Source organism: Asterias rubens, chromosome 8 (assembly GCF_902459465.1).
Source record: "Asterias rubens chromosome 8, eAstRub1.3, whole genome shotgun sequence".
NCBI lineage: Eukaryota > Metazoa > Echinodermata > Asteroidea > Forcipulatida > Asteriidae > Asterias > Asterias rubens.
This window is the reverse complement of record NC_047069.1, coordinates 6,379,348-6,399,846: the sequence shown is the minus strand read 5'-3', so window position 1 is coordinate 6,399,846 and position 20,499 is coordinate 6,379,348. Positions and strand designations below refer to the sequence as shown.

The 20,499-nt window shown below is 39.6% G+C and overlaps 1 protein-coding gene across 1 annotated transcript in view; it reads right to left on the bottom strand.

Annotated features, from left to right (window-relative positions):
* Nucleotides 1–20,499, bottom strand: part of LOC117293200 (la-related protein 1B-like) — a 44,290-nt gene that overhangs the window by 4,578 nt on the left and 19,213 nt on the right. Inside the window, exons 5-19 of the mRNA XM_033775421.1 lie at nucleotides 16,964–17,197; nucleotides 16,373–16,567; nucleotides 15,080–15,239; nucleotides 13,798–13,852; nucleotides 13,062–13,151; nucleotides 12,255–12,441; nucleotides 10,601–10,818; nucleotides 10,059–10,180; nucleotides 8,987–9,206; nucleotides 8,217–8,409; nucleotides 5,541–5,731; nucleotides 4,149–4,261; nucleotides 2,433–2,578; nucleotides 994–1,248; nucleotides 247–374 (exon numbers count right to left, since the gene is read on the bottom strand). Of these exons, the coding sequence (XP_033631312.1) occupies nucleotides 247–374; nucleotides 994–1,248; nucleotides 2,433–2,578; nucleotides 4,149–4,261; nucleotides 5,541–5,731; nucleotides 8,217–8,409; nucleotides 8,987–9,206; nucleotides 10,059–10,180; nucleotides 10,601–10,818; nucleotides 12,255–12,441; nucleotides 13,062–13,151; nucleotides 13,798–13,852; nucleotides 15,080–15,239; nucleotides 16,373–16,567; nucleotides 16,964–17,197 (2,507 nt within the window). The remainder of the gene's footprint in view (nucleotides 1–246; nucleotides 375–993; nucleotides 1,249–2,432; nucleotides 2,579–4,148; nucleotides 4,262–5,540; nucleotides 5,732–8,216; nucleotides 8,410–8,986; nucleotides 9,207–10,058; nucleotides 10,181–10,600; nucleotides 10,819–12,254; nucleotides 12,442–13,061; nucleotides 13,152–13,797; nucleotides 13,853–15,079; nucleotides 15,240–16,372; nucleotides 16,568–16,963; nucleotides 17,198–20,499) is intronic.

The following is a 20,499-nucleotide window of genomic DNA, read 5'->3' as shown; positions in this document are numbered from 1 at the left end:
AATAATAACAGCTACTAATCATAAATCAGAATCTAATTAACGTTGTTATTAATATCATCTTATTTCTCTCTACAACATTCAATAAACTACACACTAAAATGAACACGAAATAGAAAATAATCACTTATAGAAGAGAAAAACAAACAAATACATACTTTTCTGAAAGAGCTACGCCGTAATGATGTCTACATGTACATAATGTGTGAGTTCTAAAGGGGTCAAGGTCAAAGTTGAGAGGTCACTCACCAGTACTCTGAAATCTTCTAGTGTCTTATAGTTCTCTAGTGTTTCTTTAAGCTCGGGGTCAACCCCTAGATTCTTCTTGCGGGTGTACTTGAGGAAGGCCCAGAATTTCTCCAAACCGTACAATTGACCTGTTAAAGAATTAAACATTGAGTATTAAGTGATTATAGTTAGACTAATTGGTTCTTATATAGTGCACAGATCCTAGTAGCTCACTAAAGGCACTATACAACAACATTATTATCCCTGTTTCATTGGGCATACTTGAAATAATACTACAATTACTACTACCAATAATAATACTATCACACATTAATGAAGCGCATAAACAAAACGTATTGATACGCAGTACGAAGTGATTAAGGAAAACAGGAGCTAGACAAGTGAAGCAAAAATGGCAATAATCCAGCCAAAGAAAAGGAAAACATACTTTAAAAAAATTAGGCAAATAAAAATAGTAATAGGTGTAACAAATTAATAATTCAAACAAATAAAAAGAGTAAACAGATATCAAAAATAACCATACAACACATTAAATGAATAACAGCGAATATGAAAATGAAATATGAAATATTTCATACAACCAACTAACAACCATAACAGAAAAAGTACTGAAAATGACTATGCACTGCGTTTTTGTGTATTTATGCTTCCGTTTTCATATTGCAAACTGCAATAAAAGGGTCTGCACGCAGTGTCCGTTATATGAACCAGCCTCTTAATCACAGATTCATGCCGATCTCTACTCACCAAAATTGTAATCGTTCTTGGTCTCGGCCATGAAATCCTTGAAGATGTCTGCGCGAAACTTCTTCTCGAGGCCGTAGCTGTAGAAGCGGAAGAGGCACTCCACGCCGTAGCGATACCCGTGCTTACTGTCCTCCACCGCCAGGTTGCGGAACTCCTCGTACATCTTGCGGTTGAAGTTGCCGCGCAGGAAGAACGACCAGAACCGGAAGAGTGTGTTCATCTCTTGGGACTTGCCGATGCCAAGCTTCTTGCGATCTGAATTTCAAACAATTACAAATCCTCTCTTTTCATTCATTTCCTTATTTTTCTTCTACATCAGACATCTACTACTACTACTACTACTACTACTACTAATATAAATATTATCTTCCAGTACGCGCTTATCCACCAATCAGAAGCTCAAACTACTATGGGGATAAAAACATATATGCTACAACCTCTGTTTTATATCCTACTTCCTCTGTTTTTATTACACAGTGCGTATTGTGAAATGTCATTTTGTCACGCTCCGTATACGGACAGTGCAAAACTTATATTCTAAAGTTTGTGCGCGTAAAATAACGCTCTGAAATTTCAAATTTTGCACGTTGCAAGTGAGACTGGAAGATAAATTCGTTATCACACGCACACTCATGAAATACCAAAAAATATAGCGCTTCTGCGTCCCATATCCAACGAGGCCTTTGGCTATATTTTTTCGTATTCCACTCGGGCTTGTGTGATAACTTATAATAACTAGTTCTTGTACAGTACAATTTACAAGAACTGCCCAATGCGCCTCACATTAGTGCCCAAGGCCAATTTTACCGACAGTTGGGACTAGTCCTAACTTAGAAATAGTCCTAGGAGATATTAAAACTTAAGACTAGCGCCAAAGTAAACTCGTCCTAACTCGACATAAGACTAGTCATAACTCCTTGTGAAATCCACCCCAAGTCACTGGGCCATTAGTGATTCTTAAATCTTTCTCAGCTCATAAATACGGTGTCAAAAGATAAAATTGCAAGGCTGTGTCCAAAGTGGCGGCTATAGCTACAGCTACAGCTGCATTCATTATAGTATGGAATATTCTTAGTAGCACACTTAGCAACAGTCATTTGGTTAGGGGCATCTGTCTCCTGCAAAGGTCAAACATTACCGATGCCAGCAGGGATAGACCTTTTAGTTCTCTGTTGGCGGGACAGATGTATACCATACTTTTGTTTGGGCACTGGCATGGTGACCAGTCTTTTTTCTTTGTCTTTTTCTTCCACTCTGTGCTTTTTAACATGTGTTCTGCGCCTTTGATCATTTTGTATGTAAGGGCGCAATATAAATGTTAATTATTGTTATTATTATTGTCATAGTCGTAGCAGCAGCTGTCAATTTTGATATAGCCATATTTTATAAGAACAGAGACGGCAAACAGTACTGTGGCAATAATTCTCAAGACTTTTTACCTTTCAGACACTTTTGATGGTACTTGTGGTAGCCATGCTGCGTGAAGTTATTATCCTTCAATAGCTCATGGGAGGGATGTTCAAACTTGGGTATCGGTTGCGGAGTACCGTAGCTTGTGCTGACCAAACTACCCTCCGATGGTGACCTGGTGGTTTAATCATTGAGGGCCACGAGTTTAGACAAGAACTAAAATGAATAACAATCAAACTTTTGGCAGTAACTGATGCCGTTTGATAAATATTCATGCCTTTTGATAGATATTCATAGCACTAAGCCTAACTAAGCTAAGCCTAACTCCTATAAAATTTAAAATGACTTTGACTGGTAAAACATACTTTATTTCATAAAATACTAATCGAAAAATTTAGAATTTAAAAATTTCACCAACAAGATACTAAAACAACTGATCATGACACGATTAAGGCTGATGTGTGGTCATACCTGAATGTTTTTTGCAAGTGTGTGTAAGCTTGTGTGCAAAACAATCAATACAAACAGTAGGCCTACTCAATGTAAAGTTTAATTCTACGTGTGGAGGTAAGTTGTGAAGCGTCCAATATTTATCAATATAGGACTCCAATATTGAAACAAAGTATGCCATGTGATATGTGTTCCACTAATCAAATAACAGAATATATAAGAGTAGAATATGCAAATAATTTTACAGTACTACTCAGTGTTCCAAATTAGAACAATTGATCACAAACAAAAATCTAAAAAAAACACTTAAGACAATTGGGGAATGAAAAATCAGAGAATGACAAAATAAGTATTGAAATAATGTTTTTCCTAAATGTTACCTGAAATAAAAAGCTGCAAAGGAAATGAGATAAAGCCTATTATGACTTTATGATAAAAGTCATTGTTTACAAGCGACAATAGCAGAATACATTTATCATTCAATCATCACAAACAAACAAAACCAAGAAGGAATGTCAAGTATGATTATAACCAGAATAATAACACACCTCAAACTCAACAAATATTGTATGTAAAGAGACACATCGCAAAATGATGTGCATTGAAATATGTGAGAAGTTGCAACAGACCCCTACCAATTGAACAATAATGTCACGAATGTAAAATATGTGAAAATATACAAAAATACACACACAAATTTGACAAAAATACATCACAAAATGCATGTTAAGCATATGAAAAGAAACAAAAAGACATTTGTACAATAACAATATCATGAAATGCATGTAAAATATGTGACGAAAATGCAAAAATATGAATGACAATTGGATAATAACAATTTCATGATATTGATGTAAAGCATGTAATAAAAATCAACATTTCAAATGCAAAAAGACCTCTAATGTCAATTGAACGACAAAAACATCACAAAATGCATGTAAAATATGTGAAAAGGTTCAAAGGAGTCCTAAAAATATCACAAAATGCATGTAAAATATGTGAAAAGATGGAAGCACATCCCTAACAATATACGGACTGCAATACGCGTCATCGACAGCCATCTTTGATGCATGAACAAGGGAAAAGTGCACGCGTGTTCGCGCAACACATGCACTTTTCTTGTTAATACTTCAAAGATGGCAGTCGACGACGTGTACTGCAATCCACCTATTGAACAACAACAATATCAAGGGTTCTTGATGGCAGCCCCCTCTTGACACAACGGGCCAAATGGACATGATGAAGAACTCATGACAACGTTATCTACACAAGAGGGATTGGAACCCCGAACTTACCCGATAGATGTATTCCTAGACCTACTAGGGTGTTCTCTTGAGTCCATGACCCAACCTACGTGGCTCTCCACCGGTGGGTTGTCACTGTGTTTGGTCTTCCGCTTTCTTGGCGTCTACAGGGTCAAAACAGAAAAATCAATTTTTACAAATTTGAGGGGTACACAATTTTTGATTGAAGTTCCAAAATGTTGCTTCTCAAAAGAATTAACTATAAGTAATAGTACAAAATCTAGAGCTGCAAATGTTGTCCCTGAAAACTTTCATCACTGAGCTTAGTCACCACAGAAAACAAACTAGTCAATAATTGTTTTGCCTGAGCTAATCAATTGTGCGTCCCAAGCAGAGCTATGCAACTGGGTTCTGGGTACATGCTCACCTAGATCTATGCAACTGGGTTCTGGGTACATGCTCACCTAGATCTATGCAACTGGGTTCTGGGTACATGCTCACCTAGATCTATGCAACTGGGTTCTGGGTACATGCTCACCTAGATCTATGCAACTGGGTTCTGGGTACATGCTCACCTAGATCTATGCAACTGGGTTCTGGGTACACGCTCACTTAGATCTATGCAACTGGGTTCTGGGTACATGCTCACCTAGATCTATGCAACTGGGTTCTGGGTACATGCTCACCTAGATCTATGCAACTGGGTTCTGGGTACTTGCTCACCTAGATCTATGCAACTGGGTTCAGGGTACATGCTCACCTAGATCTATGCAACTGGGTTCTGGGTACACGCTCACTTAGATCTATGCAACTGGGTTCTGGGTACATGCTCACTTAGATCTATGCAACTGGGTTCTGGGTACATGCTCACCTAGATCTATGCAACTGGGTTCTGGGTACATTGCTCCACCTAAGATCTATGCAAACTGGGTATGGGTTACCACTGCTCACTAGATCTATTGCAACTGGGTTTTCTGGGTACATTGCTCGACCTAGAATCTATGCAACTGGGTTCTGGGTACACTGCTCACTCAGATCTATGCAACTGGTTCTGGTTCATGACTCACCTAGCTCTATGCAACTGGGTTTCTCGGGTACATGCTCATCTCGATCTATGCAACTGGGTTCAGGGTACATGCTCACCTAGGATCTATGCAACTGGGTTGCTGGGTACATGTCACCTAGATCCTATGCAACTGGGTTCTGAGGTACACTGCTCACCTAGATCTATGCAACTGGGTTCTGGGTACATGCTCACCTAGATCTATGCAACTGGGTTCTGGGTACATGCTCACCTAGATCTATGCAACTGGGTTCTGGGTACATGCTCACCTAGATCTATGCAACTGGGTTCTGGGTACATGCTCACCTAGATCTATGCAACTGGATTCTGGGTACATGCTCACCTAGATCTATGCAACTGGATTCTGGGTACATGCTCACCTTATTATCGATAGGTCTCGAGTCCTTAATGACTGGGTAGAACCTGGGTGTTGACTGGGCATCTTTGGTCCTAGGGGTGCGGGACCCCATGGGTCTCATCGACTCCCTAGCAGGGGTTGTTGCGTTGGCGACGGCAGTGGGTAGCGACTGTGAGATCTGCCTCTCCGATTTCATCATTGCCTGGGGTATACCTAAAACAAAATTACATCAACATTTACGATGACAATTTTCACAATTTTAAACATTAAATCGAAATGTCACATTACAGATTCAACATTTTAGTCATTACAAAAAGCACACAGTAATCCTGAGTCAAATTTGGCTTTAAACAGACCTATTTAGCACTAACGTCCGTCGATGTAGTTTTTTTCCCATATCGAAAATTTAATATCGAGTTTACTCAATATATCGAGTATTTCCCGCGCGCAAGATGAAGCCTAAAAACAGCACTTGGTATACTCACGGAGGTAGAAATATATATACCGTAGACTGACAGTTTAATAGGGTTACATTTAAACCTGTTTTTGTCTGATCCTCCGAACTTGTATGAATTGATCGCCGCTACCGCTGGCATGGCCAATTGGTGACAGTCACCACAATTCTCGATTCGTGATTGGCCATGATTGGCCGTCTCAAAATGACACAGAGCCTTTGTGAGTTGCGTGACTCGCTGACAAAAGGTGTCAGTTGCTGATGCATTGACGTAGAAGTGTCAATCAAGTTGTCCGACGGGCGCCGGTGGGCGGCTTTGAGTTGAGATCTTTGGTATGGTGTGGGAAAAAAATCTAATTTGGTGCAGTTAGAACTACAATTAGGTAGACAGGCCCGCTGTTCTATGTGGAGAGTGAAGAGTGTTAGGAGCGTGGTGCTTCAAACTTTGTCAACACTTAATGAATTAGTTACTAAACTTTTTCAGAGTCTAATGCCCTCCAAAATAACGACAATTCACGGCAATATTGTTAGATACATAATAAATGTCCGCTGGTATGTTACACTACCTTTCCGGTTAAAAATGGTTGAGATAATCATCGAAAACAAATCACTAGAAAGTCCCGCAAAACACAGACCTACCACTCCGCGATCACAATATACAACGCACGCAGCATGCAATCACATAGTCTCCAATAAAGGCTCGTCTTTTTACTTTGCACTCTATAATAAAGGCAAGAAACATTGAATGCTAGAACGCCCTTTTTTTTGTCGAAATAACGCAGTGCATCACGCGATACCGCCTTGACCAAACTTGGGCAAACGGGTTTTCCCCCCGAATTGCATTAACCACACACGCTGGTGTGCACGCTTAAACCGTACAAAAGCATAGTCTTCGCTGGTACGCACGCAATAGCTGCCGACAGCGTGGTCTGCGAAGCATATAGTTCCTCGGAAATGTTAGCTTGTTTACGAAAACAACACAACGTGTAGGCTTTAATTGACCAAAATGACGCCATTACGATACCTTGGATTGATAGAAAGATTATTTTACTGTATAACGTAAGATTGTTTTCATCCATGTTTTGTTTTGTCTTGTTGATTCGGGGAAGTTTTTGCGGGGTATTTTTGCAAAGTCAGTAATGCTGTGATGGAGACGCATTGATTTTTGATCACATGCACAATGGGAAGTTGCATCTTAAACAGCCGATAGGCTGCTGGGGCAGCAGCGGCGGTTTCTTTTGAGCTTTTACCGTGCGCTCGCCGCGAGGTCGTGAACTTCTGCGGCGGGCCGTCGGCTGATGGCGAAAACACAAAGAACAAGCAGACATACTTGGTTGTAAAACATATTTTATTTAATAGGGCAACTCAAAATGATGAAACTACATAACGACGACGGCCTTTCTAATACTCAAACACAGATTTCTTTTAAGTAATCGGACACTCTTTTGGTATTTTCGATATCATTTAGGAACATCAAACTTTTCAAAACATCGAAATTTTCGATATATCTAAAATCCGATATTACGATATGATTATAAAAGTGACATCGGCGATTTCGATGTCAACAAAATATTGAGTTTTTTAGTATTTTCGATTTATCGACGGACGTTATTTAGCACCCCCTAAAAATGGTTAGCACAGACAACACGCTTAGTACGTTCAGGTTACCAGCCAAATACTATGTAATGAATACTCTTTGAGTGCAGATCACCTGCTAATTTTGGCATTTACTAACAGGCCTTGAACTTCTCTATTTAAGGAGCAAAGCAATTACCCTCTAATATGGGGCACTTCTTTAGGGAAAACGTACATTTGTACAGGAATTTTGCATAGGGCCCCACAGCAAAAACACCACAGCAATGGGCCATATTTTTTTACCGAGTGAGGGTGCTCTCAGTCACTTTCGGGGGATATTTATTCATACCCAAAACAGTTAATACAGATTGGAACACATTACCATCACAGACATCTAATCCATCACGGACAAGAAGACTTTTGTAAGGAGCTGCCACCTCTTAAGCAAATTGAAACTACGTCGCAACAAAAGTGACAGAACGCCGATTAATCTGTACAGGGCGAATCGCGTACACCCCGGGAAGTGATAAAAGTACTATTCATAGCGCCCTCACGCAGTCAAAAATAAGAGCATTGCTTTGGGTGCCATGGGTCATTTCAAGGTCTGTACTAAGCACCATTTTCTGCCACGCAGCTTTTTTCTTCTTCTTTAAACCCTGGCCAACATACCTTTGATGGGCGTAATGTCCTTGGGTCTGACGTCTTGTTCTGGCTTTACCGATAGCTCTTCCTCTTTCTGCTCCTCCGGTTCCTGGATCGGCGGGGCAGGGGGTACCTCTTGCTCCCGATACTCGGCCCTCGGTGCCAGGGTGGAGAAGTCTTCCTGACTGATGGTGTTGATCTTCTTGTAAATTAATTCAGTCTGAAGCGAAAGGACAAAATAAAATATTATAATAATAACTTATCTCCTTTCGAATATGTTCAAAGGCGCAAATTACACAAAAATTCCATACAAATTACAGCAAATAAAAAACACATAACAAGCAGACCAAAAAGTCTATACAATTGCAGCAAAAGAAAATATTACACATTGAAGATCATAAAAACTGGCACCCTCATCCCATGTAGGGGGAACAAAATGTGATTACATAATATTATAAGCCTCCCTCAACATTTTAGTCTTTAATTTAGCTGGCTGTAACAAGAGCATTAGTGTACACATATCGACTGGCAATGAGGGGGAATAGATGTGCACTGGTTACTGAATTATGCCAGTCAATACATGTTTTATAACACATCTTAAATGTGAAACAAGAAAAGAAAGGAAGTTTTTAGTTGCTGTACACGATTCGCGTCAAGAGAGGGCGCTGTAACCTATCACTACACTATAATAGTTCACCCAACGTGACAGAGTTTCAGCCAAACAGAATACAGAACAAGCAAGAGGTGTGTTAAAGGGAAATAATTGACCGGTCAAATTCAAATATTCAAATAGTAACCTTTGGAACAGGAATCTCATCGTCCATCCATAGGTCCATCTCATAGTAATACAGTCCGTCGTTGATGATCTTGGCCAGGTTGTTGGTGATCTTGGAGCGGGATACGTGGTAGCCCGTCCGGTCGCCCCCTGGGTGCTTCTTGTAGCATGGCGGCGTCTGAGTCACGATGATGATCTTGCTCACCTCGTGGTCCGTGATCTCATCGTCAGAGTCGTCCGACCTGTGCAGTCAAAACAAGCAAAACAATTCAAGCTTCTAGCAATTTGCAGTTCCAGGGCCAAGTTTCATACATTTAAAGCCATTGCACACAATCCAAACAGAACAAAAATTTAAAGTTCCATATTTACAAATACAGAAGGTAATGGTGAAAGACTTCCCTTGAAATATTATTCCATGAAATGCTTTACTTTTTGAGAAAACATTAAACCATGTATCAATTCTCGATATCGAGAATAACAGATTTATTTTAAACACATGTCATGACACATGTCATAGCGAAACATGCGGAAAAGGGGTGGGTTTTCCCATTATTTTCCCTCGACTCCGATGACCGATTGAGCCAAAATTTTCACAGGTTTGTTATTTTCTATATAAGTTGTGATACACAAAGTGTGGGCCTTTGGACAATACTGTTTACCGATGTTGTGCGATTGCTTTAATAAGCAGACAATACTGTTTCAATGGTTTTGATACCTTTTGTAGGTCACGTTTTGGGCCATGAAATGAATCCCTACTCATTGTAAATGAAGATAATTATCTTTCAATTCTCTTTCAAGTACATTAACACATAAACACAGATGAAACAGATCTTCTCATGACGGCTTCTTCAACCTCATTTTAATTCTGGTCTTTTGAAAACTCTGACAAGTAAAACATTTTGGGATGCAACCCCTGCAGTCTTTTCAACTTTCCTCCCTTGAGCCGTACACTGTCATATCTTCAGATCTGGAAATATATTTCTGAATTGTTTGCGTTCACTTATCTCGAGAGAGACTTTTCTCAAAGTGGATAAACATAAAAAATGACTAAGACATATTGGCCAAATAAAACAAAAAAACGGGTGATAACTTACCATTCTGAGAAGGTGTTTTTCCTTCCGCTACCTGTTATATTGGACAGCTCCTCGTCAAACTGGAAGTCTAGTTCCTCCTGTCCTCCGAACAAGTCCGAGTTGGGCTCAGGGGAGCCAGGTGTCTGACAAAACCAAACGGAAACAATATTATAAGTAAAGTTATCATGACGTTTGAATTTGTATCAGTCCTTGAAAGCTTGTAACACAAGATCAAGGTTTGAGAGATTTGAATTTAAGATCCAAGATTAAGTGGTAAAGAGTTCCAGATGCGTTCACAGCTGAACAAAAAAGACCTGCAGCTGGTTTCACGAAATTCTATGATTAATCCTATATCAATTCAGGACGAGTAACCCCTCCTAACTTAGGATGGTTAAATGCGTCTTTAGATACGGAACTTAACTCGTCCTAAGTCCTAAGATTAATCCTAAGTTAGGAAGAGTTTGGTGAAATCAAGGGCTATCACCTCAGGAGTGTGAGACATGGGTTCATTGAGGAGAGGCACAGTACTGGATGGAAAAATCCTCAAGGCCTCAAGAGCTCACCTTTGGTTTGCTGGCTGCTGCAGGGCTCCTGTGCCGCCGTCGTACCTCTGTCCATATGCTAGACTCCTTCTCCGGCAGGCTGGTGGACAGGCCAGGGGTCATGTTAAACCCATTCATGCTGTCCTTCCTCTCCATGGAGATCTCCATGCCTTCGTCATTCAGATTGTTAACTACGTTCTGGGCGTCAGGGGCTGGAGTCGGTGAAGTCGGAGCCGATTCTGTTCAAACACAAAAACCCAATCATTGTTTAATACAGGCATGATAATTGGCCCTTGAAAAAAAAAAAGACTTCAGGTTATTAACTTTTGGTTTTTACCCATATACACCGATGTATGTAGCACTATATACTCAGTACTTTCCTGAGTCCTGTAAGAAAAAATCACAGGCATTTTACTCGGGTGGGATATATGGGTAAAAACCAAAAATTAATATTCTTTATCCCCGATGCAAATTTAACATCCATTAAAGACTTCAGGTTGTTTAATCACATATTTTCTGATTTTTCAAAAACAAGAATAATCAGAAATCAGACTTGAGTAGGATTTGAAACTTTGCATGGTGGAAACCTACATCAAGGTTTGCTGTTACACCATGTATTGATAATCTCTAAATGAGTTGAAATGGTTCTGAAAAGTGGGTATAAATTCTAAAAATATCCACCTTTACAAATCTGTTATAGTAATATTGATTCACGTCAAGGTCTCAATCCAAAAGGATCTACAAAGCCCACCTGATAATCAATCCCCATGTATAGACCAGCACACACATTGACCATGAAGTTGGATAGTACTGAGTCAATATTTGGCCTCATTTTAACAGTGTACATCTACATGGTGGGCACAAGGAGTGCCCAACAATACAGAATGTGAACAGCAAAGGATATAATCATCGGCCAATTACGCAGTCTACAAACTTCCAACAGATAAAAACTGTTCTAGGAATGCAATGACTTGATAGACAAAAGCGTTACTTTCATGTATTTTTGATAAATCATCATTTGAAGAATTAACTCTAAGATACAAAAATATATATTAGTGTTGGCTGTAAACAGTCAGTATGTTATATAATTTACCTGTAGAAGTTTCAGCTTCTTCAGTCATCAAATTTTAGAGAATTTTTTGTTTGTTTAAATGCTAGAATAATTTTATCTCAATTAAAAATCTTTTGCACATTTTTTAAAATTTGGTAATTACTCAAAATAATTATCATCATAAAACCTTTCTTGATTACGAGTAATGGGTAGAGGTTGAGAATTGAAACAGCTCACTCTGAAGTGAAGTAGGTTTCGAGAAAGAAGTAATTTTTCACAAATTTGATTTCGAGACCTCAAGTTTAGAATTTGAAGTCTCAAAATCAAGCATCAGAAAGCACACAACTTCCTGTGACAAGGGTGTTTTTCCTTTCATTATTATCTTGCAACTTCAACGACCGATTGAGCTCAAATTTTCACAGCTTTGTTATTTTATGCATATGTTGAGATACACCGACTGTGAAGACTAGTCTTTGACAATTACCAATAATGTCCACTGTCTTCAACTAAGGGAAGCTTTATTTTATCATTATCTTCAAACCATGTAAGTTTAATGTAAATCAGTGGAGTTTGTGTGCAGTACAACAAGTACCACAACCCTTGAAACTGTAATTCTCCACAAACCTGTGTCATGTGTATTCACGTAAGGGTAGGGCTTGCCGGGAACAAACTCTGGACTGTCGTAGGAGAGAACCGATGTGACGGTCGAGGGTAGCGCGGGGCCGGTAATGATCCACTGTAGAGGGTCATCACGGCGTCGGATCCTCATATTATCCGGAGAGAGCTCAACCTCTTCACTGTCAGCCAGCGCCTTTGAAAAGAAATCACAATAATAATAATTGCTCTGATTGATGCATGAAGTAAACCGTTAACGCTCTTCAATATTTAAAACTGGTTAGTGCAACTAATCCCTTCTTAAGCTTCTTGCCACTAATCCCTTTTTAAGCACTCTTTATGGCCTCATTTAACAATGTGCATCTACATGGCAGGCGCAAGTAGTGCCTACCAATACAGAATGTGAACAGCAGTGGATATAATCATCAGCCATAAACAGGAAAATTTGAATTTGAGAAACATTCCCGAAAGATACATTTCTCAGATTGTGTTTTCAAAATACGGTTTATTCCTTCTGCGGGGGGGCACAACAACTCTGGATTTTCGGCGATATCTCTACTAGGAAAATTTGAATAGCAGAAACGTTACTGTCAGATATGTTTCTCAGATTATGTATTCCAATAAGCATGGACACAACAGCTCTGGATTTCTGGCTATATTTTAAAAACACTACCAGCTTTTTAAATGAAAATTTCACAGGTTCTTTTTTATGTATGTATGTATAATTATATTGGATTAAAACAATTGTGTAAAAAAAATTAACATATGCCAGTATCTCAAAAACGGGTTGCTATAAATAACTACAGTTGGTTTTACCTCGATGATAATGACGTTGTCACTGGTCAACTTCTGCACCCGATGGAAGCTGGCTATCAAACTCACAGGCAGGTATCCCTCTGCATCCATCTAAACAGTGATTGGATAAACATGTAGAGAGCATGATTCCCATTGGTCAACTATAGGAGGGATTCCTTTTATCATGGAACACGTAAATTGAAGCTCGAAGAGACTGGCTCAGCGTGTCCACCAAAGACAAACCACAGCATGGCATCACCGCAGTAATTGCGGCAATAGTACGACTGCCGGCAAGTATTTCCTTCAGCAAAAAAATATATGTACGTGTCTTCTGATCTCGTACCGAGTCAATATTTGGCCTCATTTTAACAGTGTACATCGACATGGTGGGCACAAGGAGTGCCCAACAATACAGAATGTGAACAGCAAAGGATATAATCATCGGCCAACTCATCAGTCATTGGTTTCAGTTCCGCTCCAGTCAATTAATTCTTTGTTTAAATCCATCAACTAAAAAAAAAAATGGTTTGGGTTGACACATCCAAAATTAATGACAATGTGCTGAAAATGTGTGCATGGTTTTTCACACAACGGATTTAGCCTATATATTTTTTAAGCTTGGTAGTTGCATTTATTTGGCCAATCACACAAAACATGAACACTGTCTGCAACTGTTATCAGCTCTACCAACCTTGTAAGATAACTTTTGTAAAACTTTTGAATAAAAATCCATTGTCTCTGGAGTTTGATTTATTACCTTTCTCCGCAGGAAGAGATCCTTCACTAAGTTCTCCACACTGAAGTAATATTCACTGTAAAAAAATCAAATTAGTGTGAAAAAATAGTCATTATTTAAAGACAGTGGACACTATTGGTAATTACTCAAAATAATTATTAGCATAAAACCTTACTTGGTAACAAGTAATGGGGAGAGGTTGATAGTATAAAACATTTTGAGAAATGGCTCCTTCTGAAGTGAAGTAGTTTTCGAGAAAAGTGTTTTCCACAAATTTGATTTCGATACCTCAAAATTAGAATTTGAGGTCTCGAAAACAGGCATCTGAAAGCACACAACTTAGTGTGACAAGGTTGTTTTTTCTTTCATAGTTTTCTCGCGACTTCGACGACGCATTGAGCTCAAATTTTCACAGGTTTGTTATTTTATGCATATGTTGAGATACAACAAGTGAGAAGACTAGTCTTAGTCAATTACCAATAGTGTCCACTGTCTTTAAACCATAAATGTCACAACCAGACAAATAACTTACTGTACAAGAACCCCAAAATTACTGATGCTTATTTTGGTTAATGCAACTAATCCCTTTTTTAAGGATTTAGGTACTTTTTGTCACACAAAATACGGTGTCCATTGATTTACATTAAACTTACGCCGTTTGAAGATAATGATAGTAGAAAATGTACCTTAAAATATTAGTTGATGAGGTGCTGTAGTTTTTGAGAAATGAGTAAAACAATGTCATGAAAACAATCATTTTCACCTCATGATCACCGAGACGAAAATAATTTTCATTACATTGTTTTTCTCATTTCTCAAAAACTACAACACCTCAGCGAGTAATATTTTCAAGGAAGCTTTCTACTATCGTTACCTTCAAACTGTGTAAGTTTAATGTCAATTTGTAGACATTGTGTTTTGTGTTACAAAAAGTACTGAGTATACAGTGCTAACACACATCAGTGTATGGGTAAAAAAAACAAAATTAATATTCTTTATCCACGATGCAAGTTTAACATCTCTAATAAAAAGTACCTTGACCTTTACGCTTCTTGCCACAAAAAATGTTTTAAGCCCTCTTTCATTTGTGTCTTTAAGGCCTCATTTAACAATGTGTATCTACATGGCGGGCACAAGAAGTGCCTACCAATACAGAATGTGAACAGCAGTGGATATAATCATCGGCCATGAACAGCAAAATTTGAACGTTACTAAGGGGAAAAAAGGGAAGCGATGAGTTCTAACACGGCCGTTTAAAGCCGGCAGGGTCAAATTGCCGTGTAATGAGCCTGTGTTTACTTACATCTGTTTCTTGACGTAGTCTCTTAACGTGGTCTGGTCAGGTTCCAGGGGCAATGGTCCAGGGAATGCAGCTCCGTCATACATGTACGGTGGAAAGGTCATAAAGGGCGTGTCAAACTCCCCTGGCTCAAAGAACTGGGGTACAAACGACGCATCGGGTACTGCATATATAACACAGGCATTTAAAAAAATTACACAGTTTTCAATATTGTCCATCAGCTATACACAGTGTACAAGAACAATAACGAGAAGAAGTTCTTACATAGCGCATTTCACAGTTACCATCTCAATGTGCTTCACACCTAAACTAGTGCCCTGGTCATTGGGCTAATAACATTCCATTCATCTTTCTCAGCTCCCTGGGGAGTATACAACCTCGGCAACAGTAGCGCTCCAATGGCTTTTTCTTACACATTACGAACCTCTACCCTTGCAGGTACCCATTTATACCCCTGGGTGAAGAGAAGCAATTTTAATACTTTAAAGTATCTTGCTCAAGGACACAAGTGTCACGACTTGGACCCAAACCCGCACTCTGATGACTTAAGCACCAGAACTTGAATTCAGTGCTTTTAACCAATCGGCCATGACACCCTACAATAGCTCATTTGCATGTCCCAATGAATATGATCAACCCATTAAGGATTCTAGGTGAAAGCTAAGTCTGAGCAACACAAGCAACTATCATGGTGCACTGATTTTAAAGCAATCCCTACAATACAAATAAGCCTCTCTCTACCATGGGCAGCAGGCCATTTTAATACAACTCGTTACTAACCCCTTCGTAGGGATGTACTGTAAAACCACACTAATCAGCTCCAAAAAGTGACTTCTTTGCATGCACGCTTGTTTAAAGCTTTTGGGTGCTTGTAGGATGCTAATAGTTTGCGTGTGTCAAGGTGAAACATTTTGATGCGGTTCCATTTCAAATGGTTCATGTTTTTACATAGTCACCATAAACTGCATAGTTAGAAAAGTTCTTGAAAAAGAACTTGAGTAGGGACCAGTTACTCTTTGACCTGATGCCTTGTTTGCGGGTTTCCATACTTGAGCAGACCAGAGGGTGGATGGGCCACAGGCCTAATGAAAATGTGCCAGATTCTGGCACATTTTAATGAACCAATTCCAGGGGGTTAAGAGCGAGTAAGGCGTGCTGGCAAAAAACAGTGCAGTGAGAGGGAACACCCCTGAGAAGTTCTGCAGTTTACTGCATAAAATAGACAAGGTTCAAATTCAAAAGCTGGAGCTTATCTAGTTCAGGCTTTTCTAAAACATGCCATGACCTATTCCTTACCAGTAGTTTCCACTGTATTGTTGTTGGTCCACTGATGCTCTGTGTTCCTGAAGTAGCCACCACGCCCACGTCCTCTACCACGCCCTCTGCCGCGCCCTCGGCTGCGATACACGCCCCGGGACCAACTGCGACTGTCGGTGCTGGAGGCACTGGGACTGCGACTTCTCTCCTCGCGCCAAGATCCTGGAGGAGTACCTAGAAGGAAAGTATCAAGAAACTTGAGATGCGTAATGCTTTGTTGATTACTACTGATAACTTTTTTATTTTAAATCTTAAGTTCCCTTCATGTTAATATGGAACAGGTTTAGGGCTCTAGCGAAAAAATTTCAGTTTTGTGATCCACATGTTGAAAACAAAACTAAAAGTCTCTAAACTTGCAATTTTTAGCAAAATCTAAAGTTGTGTAGACTTCTTTGCAAATAAATGGTATGTACGTTTTAGTAAAGAGAATGTTAACCTCATTCCTGAACTTGAAAAAAAAACACCTCTAAAACATGACTAACAATGCCTAAATTTTAACCTTAAATTCAATCGTGGAAACCAAGCATAACACAACTGATGAACCATCCCCATTATAAATGGCTGGCTTACCCTTGCTGGTTCCCTCCTTGGCTGGTACCCGAGCTGTCTCAGATGCTTCCTTGGGTTCCCGTTTCTCTCTGGTCTCCCGTCGCTCCCGATGGTGTGGGGGAGGGGCAGCATCTCGGCTGTTGCTCTCTTTGTCCCGGTTGTTGCGGGCGGGTGCGTGGCGTGGCTCTCGGTCCCGCCCCTTTCCTCTAGGCTCAGGGGGGTCCAATGGCAGAGGAATCCACTTCTGCTTCTTGTCTGAAATAAGAGCAGAAATTATTTCTCAAACTTAACTCTAAATGCTACACTTCCTCTGGATTGTCTTCAACTCTACCCATTAAAATCTAACTGCATATTTTGTTTGATTCAGGTACACTCAGGACTGCTCTAGTAAATTTACTATGCTTTACAAGGGGTCATGCAAACCACCATAATCAGAGTCCAACAGCTAGGGTGACGAGTTTTTGTTGGACTAAAGACTGCAATAGTAAACTGATTATACTATGGATCAGCCATACCACCATAACCAGAGTCCAACAAAAGCAATTGATCCTTGCAAAAAGGATCATGTACTTTCACTTTAAAAGTGGAAGATTTGCAAACAAACATCCTGGCAAAGTCTGTGGCTAAACAAACAAAAACTGCTTGGTCATGCTTACAATTTTGTTTTCGAAAGATTTTGTTCGTAACTTTATGCAAGTAATCTGACGTTTCATAAACAATTATATACATGTAGGAAGGTTCCGCACTGGAAATAGACTCTGCTAGTGCCAAAACTTCAAGCCATATTAACTCTTCCTTGTTCTCTCTATTTTTCCCCCTCAATTTATATCAAACATGTAGGTCCTTATTCAGCTACTAGTTCAGCTACTAGCCAGCACGACCAGCTAGCTTGTCTTTTTACTAGTACGCCACCTTTTTACACTTGTCATATCTTTCAACAGCTTTGGACTTGCAGGGTTTTCCCATGGTTTTTTTAGTGATTGGCCAGCAGAACCTGGTAGCTTGCCAATTCCCCAGTCCACCAGCTTTTTCACAAGTCCATTTTCAAATGAAATGGTGATGCTTTACAACACTGAACTTGCCAGCCGGACCCCTTCCAGAGAATTCTCAATTTCCATTTTAACAAGCATTTGGTAAGCTCATCACTGTTAATCCCAAACTTCTAAAGGCACTTAGCAAACGCTACTGTAATTGTATTTTCCCATGTTTATAAACATAAGATAGAATGTGTGTGCTATTTGCAGTCAACCATGCCAAATTGTGGACACACAACCAAAATGGCACAAAATGTTGAACTTCTTCTCTCAATAGGTGTCATCTTTACAACCAACAGAACTCTATTTATAAATTCTGACTCCCCTAATCCATATAGAGTTGTTACACACTGTCACTCAACACACGCATGGCTTATCACCAATTCTACCATATTGTACAGGCTGGTACTGAGCACAATACACACGGCCGTGGCCCCCGTGCACAGGTACACGTGGGCATACCTGAATGGCAGCTGAACAATTCTCATCCCAACATGCTGGTATTCTAGTACACAGTGTTAAAAGGCAATGTATACCTATGGTTTGTGGAACCATTCGATTGTTTTAATCCTAAATGTTTAGCAGGATTTGAAACTTTGCATGGTGGAAATACGATATGGAAAGGTTTGCAGTAACAACATGTAGTGACTATCTCTAATGAGGTGGGGAGGTTCTGAAAAGAACTGTTGGTTACGTTTCGATCAGTGTGCTCTGATCGTGTGCTCTAATCGTATGCTCCATTAGTGTGCTCCATTCTCAAGAAGATGATCAGAGCATACTGATCGAAACGTCGAGTTGAAACCAACGTGTTTTTTTTTCAAAACCACCCGAACTCATTATGAGATAGTCATTACATTGTTTTACCTCAAACCTTTCTATATCCTAAATGTTGTTGTATACAATAAAACTAACATGTGAACATTTTATTTCATGGTCGCATTTTTGAGATATCGCCAAAAATCCTGAGCAGGAAGAATAATATTGTACACAATCTGAGAAACGTTACTGACAGTAACACTTTTAAGATTCAAATTTTGGGGATAAAACCTGATATCTTCTGTACATAACCGCATTACTTCAAAGTAAAAACCGAAAGCTGCTTTAGGATTCTAACCAAGTTTGTTATTGCTATTAATTTTAAGAGTGATTACGAAACATATCTTTCCTTTTAAGTGACCAAACTTAAGACACCAATTGGGTTGAACTTCATGGAACGATGTCCGTAAACTGTTTGTAACAAGTGATACTAAATGGTCAGACAGTAGAAGGGTTGACTGTGGTCCGCGTAGAAACATTCACCATACACATTTTAGGCTTACCTAATTGATCATTCATTCAAAACCAGGGATCATACTAAATGGTTAGACAGTAAGAGGGTTGACTGTGGTCTGTGTAGTAGACAAATTCACCAACCGATATCATACTTCAGGCTGGCATAGTCGAATGTACCATTTCAAACATTTTGTATAGCAAACGCAGGGTACCAGCCAAACTACATGGTTGTGTACTGGTTCCCTGCTCATTCAAGCAGTGCTTTATATTAAGCTGCTACACATGTGAAAATGGGCATAAGACTCTACGGAGGGTTTTGGCACCAATATGGCCGCCAAACACAGTATTACACGATATATAAAAGTGTATAAATCTCTTTAATAGAAAATATGCAGTCCGACTTGGGTTACTTAGATTCACTCCAACTCACCCACCACTCCCTTAGTCTTCACTTTAGACGGGAGAGTCTGCAGCTCCGCCATAATCACAAAGACGTTAATACCAAAGTACACCAGATATATTCATCCACACTGCAAAATGTCACAAAATATACACAAGGGCTCGCTCCGAGTGGGGGTTCTCTGTCATCATAAAGCAACGACACCCGACATCCCTCTCAAATGATCCGTTGACGACATGTTGGTCAAATCTATGTGGAAGGCGCACACTTCAACAACAAAAATGCGCATGTGGTGGCTGAGTTTCACGCCAGATTGCTTTGAACGCCTACGTACGTGTAGCTCACGGTTAACATGAACTATGATGAATCATCCATGTTCAGTGACCAGCTCGCCTCTCTGGGGGAACAGTCTGCCAAATTAATGGACCACGACGTCGGTAATTCTCTAAAAGTCGCAGACGATGCTTAGTTGACGAGTAGTTTCATAATATACTGTATCCATCTGGAAGAGTAACATTTCCTTTTGTAGGCCCCCTACACATCAGTTGAACTTCACCAAGAAGCATTCTTCATTGACCTCATTAATATCCCTGACGATTCTCAACACTTTGAAACAAATTAATCAGAATCTCCTCACACGCGTTTAAAATCGCCTAAACTGAGACTGTTTTCCATTACTTATTATCAGCCAGACAAAGAATCAGGATTCAAATTTTGTCACGAGACTTGTCAAGTTTTCTAAAATTCTGGAACACCTGTAGACATGGTAGACACTCACAATGTAGAAGTTTATGTCAAGCTAAAACCAGCCAAATTTTTGAGTCAAAACAACATCTGAATCAATGAAAATT